Source organism: Leptonychotes weddellii, unplaced genomic scaffold, assembly GCF_054177405.1.
Source record: "Leptonychotes weddellii isolate Sample4059 unplaced genomic scaffold, ASM5417740v2 HiC_scaffold_6890, whole genome shotgun sequence".
In the NCBI taxonomy this organism is placed as follows: Eukaryota; Metazoa; Chordata; class Mammalia; order Carnivora; family Phocidae; genus Leptonychotes; species Leptonychotes weddellii.
Genome location: NW_028038281.1, coordinates 1 through 9,850, shown reverse-complemented (window position 1 = coordinate 9,850; position 9,850 = coordinate 1). Strand labels below are relative to the sequence as shown.

Below are 9,850 nucleotides of genomic sequence, written 5' to 3'. Positions count from 1 at the left end.
TGTAACTAAAATCATCATATAGGTCATCAGATTCTTCCTCATTCACTTTCAGAAGCTTTTACTGAGAAAAGATCGAAGGCTTTGAATTTAGAACTTCAATCCCCAAATCTACTTCTTACTGAAGGCAGAGATGGTCAATTCTGGGACAATTCTGACTTCCCTTCTTTGTTAAGGATTTGATGACATCATAAACGTACAGAACCTAGTACAGAGAAGTGACTAACAGATGATACACACCTTATAAATATGAGTTATTAGGGGCGCCTGGGTGGTTCAGTCGTTAAGCGTCTGCCTTCGGCTCAGGTCATGGTCCCAGGGTCCTGGGATTGAGCCCCGCATCGGGCTCCCTGCCCCGTGGGGAAGCCTGCTTCTCTCTCTCCCACTCCCCCTGCTTGTGTTCCTGCTCTCGCTGTGTCTATCAAAAAATAAAATCTTTTTTAAAAATGTGTGTTGTTGGGCGCCTGGGTGGCTCAGTTGGTTAAGCGACTGCCTTCGGCTCGAGTCATGATCCTGGAGTCCCTGGATCAAGTCCCGCATCGGGCTCCCTGCTCGGCAGGGAGTCTGCTTCTCCCTCTGACCCTCCTGACCCTCCCCCCTCTCATGTTCTCTCTCTGTCTCTGTCTCAAATAAATAAATAAAATCTTTTAAAAAAAATGTGAGTTGTTATTCCTGTTATTAAAGATCTCAGTAAATGCAGTTGTTGTAACTGTACACGGCCCTGGGTTGGTCAGCCATACACAATCCTACAGCACAGATCAAAATTATCCAGGAAAGTTAAAAAGCCAAGAATTTTAACTTTCTGGATATAGATTAGTATCGGTCTAGAAACAGGAGCAGATAGCTTTCAGAGTGAAAAAGAATTATTACAGATTATCCTGCAGGGTATCTGGGAACCTCATGAAGTTTTGAGAGATGGGAACCTGGACCTGTCCCTTCAGTCACTGCTGTTTATGTAGGGTCCAGCTTTAAAATAGACGAGCAATCCAGAAACAGCGGAATATAAAGCCTAGCCCTACCTGACTCAGCATTGGAGTTCCAGAAAATAGAAAAACACATTTTACATCCCAATTCATTTTATGAAACCAGCATAATCTTGATACCAAAGTCCAACAGAGTATATAAAAATTAAAAAGCCAGTCTAGTGTCACTCATGAGCACATACATTAAAATCCTGAACAAATCACCAGGACATAGATCACTCATGATCAAGTTCTTTGCCCTAGGAATGCAAAGTTGGCTTAAACACAGAAACTTGCCAATGCAATTCACATTAACAGAGGGAAATAATCTTAGGATCATCCCAATAAATGCCCTATGTGTTTGCTAACATTCAACATATATTCAAGATGAATACTGCCAGCAAATTAGAAATCGACTAGAATGACTTTACTCTGATAAAGTATCTACAAAAAATGTACAGTGAACATCATGGTAAAATGTTGAAATTCCATTTCTAATCCTGGAGAACACAAGGATGTCCCCAGTCACCAGTCCTATTCAACACTAAACTGGGTGGGTCTGCCTAATGCCATAAAAGAAGGAAATAAAAGATGTAATATTTAAAATGGCAGGAACAGGGCGCCTGGGTGGCTCAGTTGGTTAAGCGACTGCCTTTGGCTCAGGTCATGATCCTGGAGTCCCAGGATGGAGTCCCGCATTGGGCTCCCTGCTCGGCAGGGAATCTGCTTCTCCCTCTGACCCTCCTCCCTCTCATGCTCTCTCTCATTCTCTCTCTCTCAAATAAATAAATAAAATCTTTAAAAAATAAAATAAAATAAAATGGCAGGAACAGGGGAGCCTGGGTGGCTCAGTCGTTTAGCGTCTGCCTTCAGCTCGGATCATAATCCCAATGTCCTGGGATCGAGCCCCACAGCGGGCTCCCTGCTCTGCGGGAAGCTTGCTTCTCCCTCTCCCACTTCCCCTGCTTGTGTTTCCTCTCTCGCTGTGTTTCTCTGTCAAATAAATAAAAAATCTTTAACAAAGAAATAAAAAAATAAAATGGCAGGAACAAAAATTAAATAAGTAAAATAAGATAAGATGGCAGGGAAAAACTTATTACTCAAAGATGATAGGATTATATATTTTGAAAATTGTAAAGGATCTGAAGATAAACTTTTGGTATTAAGAAGAGTATTTAGCAAGGCTGCTTGACAAAAAAAGCAATATACAAAAATTGTGTCTTTTCTTTGGGCAAATACCCAGTAGTAGAATTACTGGATCATAAGGTAATTCTATTTTTTATTTTTTTAGGAACCTCCATACTGTTTTCCACAGTGTCGAATCACGAAATTATACACTGAAACCCATGTAACATTGTAGGTTAGCTGTACTGAAATTTAAAAATTAAACTTTAAAAATACAAAATTTCTGGGGCACCTGGGTGGCTCAGTCGTTAAGCGTCTGCCTTCGGCTCAGGTCATGGTCCCAGGGTCCTGGGATTGAGCCCCGCGTCGGGCTCCCTGCTCTGCGGGAAGCCTGCTTTCTCCCTGTCCCACTCCCCCTGCTTGTGTTCCCTCTCTCGCTGGGTCTCTCTCTGTCAAATAAATAAAATCTTTAAAAAAAGTCACTGTTGATCTTACAAAAAATACATATATATAAAATTTAAAAAAAAAGTACTATTTTCAAGAACCTCAAATTCCTAGGAATAAATTTCACAAAAGATGTGCAAGACTTCTTTGGACAAAACTGCAAAACTTTATTGAGAGAATTTTAACCACTTTTCAACACAAGAACAAAACTTTACTGAGAGAATTTTAGCCACTTTTCAACACAAGAAGTGCCCACATGGCTTCAGCCTGTCTTCGTTTAAATCTGCGGTTTCCATTCACCTGTAAGAGAAACGTAACATTACTTTGCAGAACTTTATTCAGACAACACTAAAAGGCATAGAAATGACACTTTCTAATACCACAAAGAAAGGAACGGTTCAGGGGCGCCTGGGTGGCTCAGTGGGGCGCCTGGGTGGCTCAGTCGGTTGGGCGACTGCCTTCGGCTCGGGTCATGATCCCAGGGTCCTGGGATCGAGCCCCGCATCGGGCTCCCTGCTCGGCGGGAAGCCTGCTTCTCCCTCTGCCCCTCACCCTGCTTGTGTTCCCTCTCTCGCTGTGTCTGTCAAATAAATAAATAAAATCTTAAAAAAAAAAAAATTTAAAAAAGAAAGGAACGGTTCAAGTTCAGAAAAGATTAAACCCGATGCATTTACTCAGGTAGTTTTGAATAGAAAGCAAAAATTTCTTATACTGTTAATAAGAATCCAACCAACCAACAAGAAACCTAAGAAACAAAAGCAGCTTTTAAAAAGTTACCAATTAAATGTTTTTATTTGAAAAAACCTTCAGAATATAAGATTATCTAAAACAGTAATGCCGTGCTTGGAATTGCTTAAGTGAAATAAATAGAAAGGCTAGTATTGCATTTGTTTTGACTGTATTGTGGAAAGTGCAGAACGGTACTTTAAGCTAGTTTAGCCCTTATGTGGTTGTTTGAAGTAGGGTGATCATCTGTCCCTGTTTTCACCCATATGCCTGCTGTAATTATGAACAGTGCCTCTTTATACGCTTAAGTGTGTGCCCGTCTGCACACATTATATGGTCACACCAGTTTTAAGTCATTTACCATCAAGGTAACATCAAATCGTGAAGGAGAAACAGTACCATTTCTCAGGCTGGCCAAAAAAAAGGGGACAGGATGGGGGGAGAAAAAGGAAGAAACTGGAAAGCCAAATATATATTCAATATCTGTTACTGTCTTGTTCATATTCTTTACTGCATATACTTGGCTTTTGTCCACTTTCTTCAAAATTATGTAAACTAGTGGATCCTCTATTCATAAATATTTTCTAAAAGAGCAATCTCTTTGATTTATCTGTTAGTTGGATTATTTTTCTTTTTCCCAATGATTCATACCAGTCTTTTATTAAGAATCTCTCTTTGGGGGCACCTGGGTGGCTCCGTCGGTTAAGCATCTGCTTTCGGATCATGATCCCAGGGTCCTGGGATGGAGCCCCATGTCCCATGTTAGGCTCCCTGCTCAGCGGGGAGTCTGCTTCTCCCTCTCCCTTTGCCCCTCCCCCCTGCTAGTGCCTGTGCCTGGTGCTCTTTCTCAAAAAAAAAAAAAAAAAAACTCTCCTTGGGGCACACCTGGGTGGCACAGTTAATCATCCAACTCTCAGTTTTGGCTCAGGTTGTGATTTCAGGGTCATGATCACAGGGTCGTGAGAGCCCGCCCACCAGCCTGTTTCTCCCTCTCCCCCTGCTTGTGTTCCCTCTCTCAGAGAGTCTGTCAAATAAAAGTCTTTAAAAATTTTTTTAAAAAGGGGATCTCTCTAAAAGTATCTGAAATTATCAGCTCTTGGCTAAAGAACTTACATTTAAAAGAAATTGTTTTCCTATTTTGTAATTTATATGGCTTTGACCCAACCTATGCCTAATAGTCTGTAAGTCAGCCATTCGGGATCTGAACTACATTTCAAATAATTTTTATATGTGAACTTGGTTATTGAATTAACAACAAAGTTACCTCTGTTACTAAATATATAACATTGCTGAAAACAGACGCGCTATAATTTGCATGCTTAATGGATCACATACCTGCCTCGGGCATCTTAAGGGGCTCTAGATTTGCAAGTCCCCTCCCTTTGACAGCAGGACCATCTCCACGCTCACGCTCAGTCTTTTCACCAGCCAGTTCCTTTTGATTAGGTTCCGGGGCAGGCCCTTGAAAATAAAAAGGTGATTAATTTAAGAGGTAAAACATGAGATATGAATAAAGGAAACAATATTCATTTCCTCAGTGTTATGAAATAAAACCCTTAGGCTAGTGTGGTAGTAAATGTGGTAAGAATTACAAGAGCATTATATCAGGGGTCCGTTACCAGAAACTAGTAAACCAGGGTTTTATTACCCTCTTCCTTTTTCAAAACTGCCCTCAGACAACTCAGGTGTCCCCTTTGTACTTATCTACACTGTACTTGTCATTATACTTGCCAGTGACTTGAGTCTCTGACTAGATTGTGAGTTCAAGGCTGAAAGCATGTCTCTCATACTTAACATGTGATGTGGCAAGAGCAGACGTCAATAAACGTTGAGGGGAAAGAAAAGTCTTAAAACCCCAAATTGATAAAGATTCTGAACACCAATTGCTTTGTCATCAAAAATGTGCAGAACCATTCCAGATTAAAAAAAAACTGTATGTGGGGCGCCTGGGTGGCTCATTCAGTTAAGCATCTGACTCTTGATTTCAGCTCAGGTCATGATCTCAGGGGTCGGGAGATGGAGCCCCATGCACATGTGCATTCAGGCTCAGTAGGGAGTGTGACTGAGATTCTTTCCCTCCGCCCCTGCCCCGCTCTCACTTGCTCTTTCAAATAAATAAATCTTTAAAAAAAACTAAGTGCAAATGCATGATCCTAAACTGGACTCTGGATCCAAAAAAATTATACGGAAGAAAATTAATCAGGACAACTGGGGAAATTGATTTACACTGTATATCAAAGGTTTTCCGCCGTCAAGTTTGTCCAGTGGTTAGCCCAGACTTTCTTTGTTCTGAGGATATACACATACTTAAGTACTTTGGGTAAAGGATCATAATAGTTGAACTTTATGTAAATGATTAAACAGTAGTAATAGTAAACATATCAATAAGTGTGTGTGTATATATATAAAGGAAAGGGAAGAGGATATGAAACCAAAGTGGTAAAAAATATTGACAATCGGTGACTCCAGGTGAAAATTTTGTATAAATATATGTATAATTGTACTACCCTTGTAAATTTTCTGTAAATTTTGTGGTTTGGAACTACAAAGAATAAAAAGAAAATATATGACATTGTACTTCAGAAGCCAGTAGTTACTTCATTTTTAATTGTGGTTTAAAAATGTGTAACATAAAATACCCCATCTTAACCATTTTTAAGTGTACAGTTCAGTATGGAGGAGCTTTTCTGCAACATTAGTAGCAACTATGAATGGACTTTACATAGTTTTCCTGTATTATGAAACCTTTATTTTAAATGACAGTCTAAGGATAAACCATAATACATGTACAATTCTAGTATTTTGCCGTAGTGTACTAAGGGCAGTGAGCAGCAACTCTACGAAGTCTGAAGTCTACACCATGGGTAGGAATTAAACTACAATTAATATGTAATTTTCTGAAGAATTAGCTGAGTGTATTTGCAGAACTATGACAAATCTCACTTTGTTAAAATAAAGTTATACTTAGGTCCAAAGGCCCTATGTGTAATGTTCCGTAAGTGAATCCCATGCACAACAAAGAACCAAAAGGAAGAGCAAAGTTATTTGTGAATAACAGTAAGTATACTATTTTACGGTGAGAATAAAGGCAGGGTAGAAAGAAATGAATGGACATTGTGGTCAGTCATTTTCTAGAAACCTTTAACAGTGGCCTAAATTATGTAAAGATCTTGCTTCAAAATACTATATACTGGGGGGCGCCTGGGTGGCTCAGTTGGTTAAGCGACTGTCTTGGGCTCAGGTCATGATCCTGGAGTCCCTGGATCAAGTCCCGCATCGGGCTCCCTGCTCGGCAGGGAGTCTGCTTCTCCCTCTGACCCTTCCCCCTCTCGTGTGCTTTCTCTCCCTCATTCTCTCAAAATAAATAAAATCTTTAAAAAAAAAAAAAAATACCATATACTGGGAATACTATGTGTCTGAGAGAAATAATTTGTCTCATATTAATTTCAAGATAATTAACCTTTTGGTTTTTCTTTTTTTAGATTTTATTTGAGAGAGTGATCAAGTGTGAAAGAGAGAGAGCACGAGCAGGGGGAAAGGGAGAAGCAGACTCCCCGCTGAGCAGAGCGCCCGATGCGGGGCTCCATCCCAGGACCCTGAGATCATGACCTGAGCTGAAGGCAGATGCTTAACCAACTGAGCCACCCAGGGGACCCTCTTTTGGTTTTTCTAACCATAGAAAAATGTAAACTCCTTTTAAGAACCACTTTAAAAAAAACACAAATTTTGTTTTCAGTAGTCTAATGGCTCTTTGATAAACACAATCCTTGGGCCTTCATTTTCTCATTTATAAAACGGGGGAAGCTTACTATACTGAGAAACCGCCCTAGGTTGCAAACTATATCCTCTTCACTTTTCCAGCCGATTTCCAGGCAACGTTTGAGATTCCTTTCTATTGTTGTCTTCCCTTCTGTCACAATTATATCACGATGCGCGAAACGCACATGCACTCACCCCCCCCCCCAAGAGGGTGTTCTCCTTCCCTTTCCCTTCACCTTGAACCACAGATGCTCTTTTTTTCTCTTGATCAGGTATAATATCCTTACGCTCAGTCAGTGGCTCCTCCCCTTGAGGTTGCTCAGCACGAGGCCGCTGGGCCTAGGGGTATGCGTATGTGTATGTAAACAGATAAAAAGTTGTGTCGTTAATACACATCAATAATATAAATACCTAGAATACAATGGAAGATGACAGGGTAGGAGGATTCTAAGCTCACTTCATCCCATATATACACCTAGATAATAATCACGTAAGTGTAAATAATCCAGAAAAAAGACCTGAAGACTGGCAGAACAGACTCTCCACAGCTAGTGAAGCGGTCACACAGAAAAGGAATTTATAAAATGGTTTAATGGCACCACCACCAACAAAAATCTAAAGACATTTCTCCAATACTATTCAATATACTTATTCTTAATAAAATTACTCTTCCCACAGAGGCTACTCCAAAAGCGTCATCCTCAAAGGCTTTGGAAGCCATTTTCATCTATGTTGGGATGGGTATGTGCAATTGGTTGTTTATAAGCATGAAAAGAAAGTCATCAGGTATATTTCCCAGGAACATAACCGCATCCATCCAAAAAATAACAATGCTCCTGGAGAAATGCTCCTTAGCATGGAAAACCCTTATCAGTATATCTATACTAGTTCAAAATTTCCACAAAAATAAATTTGTACTAATAAAAAACAAAAGTTCAAGTACTTACAACCACAGGCCCAACCAGCTGCGAAGATTTTTCATCATCTCGTCTTGCTCTAGGTCTGAATGTTGATCTTACTTGCCAACTCATATTCCACACTGAAAACAGAATACTGGGATTTGGAAAATACACTTGAGAGGACAGTTACATTTAACCACTTCTGTGGCCAAATGGAGACATGTGCTTTTTTTCTCAACACTGAAAATATTTTTAAAATTAGTCTAATGCTAATTTAATTGTGCATGCTCTCCACTCACACCAAATCTGGCAGCTTGCAAAGGCAACTGCTCACATCACGGCCAGGCTGACGGAGAAATTAAGTAAGGCACATGATTAAGACAATATATTTTGAAAGGGATCTGGTTTCACAACTTGATTCACCATCATGGAGACATTTAAGAAAATACCACCTTAATAAAGAAAAAAGAAAATACCACCAGAGAATGAAGAACTGAGTACCTACTATTGTTCGCACACTCTGATTTACTAAGCCCTTTCTTTCCACACCTCCAATAAAGTTTTACTGGGATACTTAACCACATTCATTGTTGATAGACTGTCTCCAATTATTTTTGCACTAGAATCGCAGAGTTGAGTGCCTGCAATAAAGACTGCACGTGGCACTCTCCTCTCTTGGTCCTGTTTGGTACACTCTAAGTCTCAGGGAGGCAACCACACAACAATCCTCCTTTCTAGGGAGTTTCTTTACCACTGGACTTGCCACTTACCCAGGGCCCCTCAGACTCTGAGAACTCCCGAGTCTGTGCCCTGTTGGCAGTTCCTTGTGCCTCCAGGACTCCAATACCTCAAATAATGCCAAGACAACTCCATCTTCATCTGACCCTCATCTGTCCCCAGCTCACCCTCCTCCCTTGTCCTGCTCTGCCACCACATCAAGGGCCATGGTGGCTGTGACGTCCATAAGAAGACCACCTCGAAGACTGTCCTCCTCAGGGGCTAGGAACCACCCTGCCCTGACCCCCCCAAAAATTTACTGGTTCCCTCCTCACAGTTACTGATCTGCCGACCCACCAATTGAGTCTCAAGCAGCAAGAAAAGAATCCACACAGACAAGACCCCACACAGCTCAACACCCAGAAGTCACTGCAATACCCCACACCTCAGGGTGAAGATGCAGCAGTGCGAGGCATGCACGCTGCTTCCCCACCCCTTGCCTAGGCCCCCTGAAGATTCCTAAATATTCCTTCTATCAGCAGTTCCTAGTGCCTCCATGACAACCCCAACCCCTATGAAAAGGATGATCGTGAGGACTTTTTCCTCAGGGGCTAGGAACCACGCCATCCCTACTAGCCCCAAAGCCGGCTGGCTGAGCCCTCACACTCAAACGTAAATTCCTAAGGAGACTAATCTGAGGATCAATCAATTGAGCTTCCATCAGTGAGAAAGAATACAGAGGGCAGGATGCAAGCTACACAGCTTCACAAACAGAAAGCACTGCACTTGTACCAAGCAAATGGCCGCTGGGAAGGAGAATAGCAGTGCGCATGTGCAGAGTCGGGCAGCCACAAGTGGGCGGGGCTTCCCCCACTCCTTCATCCGGAAACCACCGGGCATTGCAAAATCGGCCCTCTGTCAGCACTTCCTGGCACCTCCAGGACACGGATACGTCAAATCAAGCCCCCAGACGCCCTATCTTCATCTCACCCCCACCCCAACAACCCAACAAGAAAGAAATGGGCCATGCCTGCGGAGACAGCCAGAGGAAGAGGATAACCTCGAGGATCTTCCTCCTTGGAGGCAGGAAACAACATCACCACTACCCACCCAAGGCCTGCTGGTTCCACTTCACACTTAAATTTCTGGGAGAACTGATCCAAACACCTACCAACTGGGTCTCACACACCAAGAATGATTCCAAACGGTAAGAGGCGACCT

The 9,850-nt window shown here is 41.7% G+C and overlaps 1 protein-coding gene across 1 annotated transcript; it reads right to left on the bottom strand.

Annotated features, from left to right (window-relative positions):
• Nucleotides 1-2,671: 2,671 nt before the first annotated feature.
• Nucleotides 2,672-9,822, bottom strand: LOC145719743 (P antigen family member 3-like). Its single transcript, XM_081811295.1, has 5 exons — nt 9,801-9,822; nt 7,961-8,052; nt 7,250-7,352; nt 4,590-4,715; nt 2,672-2,828 (listed from the first exon to the last, which is right to left on the bottom strand). Exons 2-5 carry the CDS (start codon nt 8,042-8,044, stop codon nt 2,806-2,808), a joined length of 336 nt encoding a protein of 111 aa, XP_081667421.1. The 5' UTR covers nt 8,045-8,052; nt 9,801-9,822; the 3' UTR covers nt 2,672-2,805.
• Between the last annotated feature and the right edge of the window lie 28 nt (nt 9,823-9,850).

Coding starts and splice junctions, on each gene's coding strand:
- LOC145719743 (XM_081811295.1), bottom strand. CDS start 8,044: ATGAGTTGGCAAGTAAGATCAACATTCAGACCTAGAGCAAGACGAGAT. Junction 7,353..7,960: donor AGCTGGTTGGGCCTGTGGTT/GTAAGTACTTGA, acceptor GCATACCCCTAG/GCCCAGCGGCCTCGTGCTGA. Junction 2,829..4,589: donor CCTTAAGATGCCCGAGGCAG/GTATGTGATCCA, acceptor TTTCTCTTACAG/GTGAATGGAAACCGCAGATT.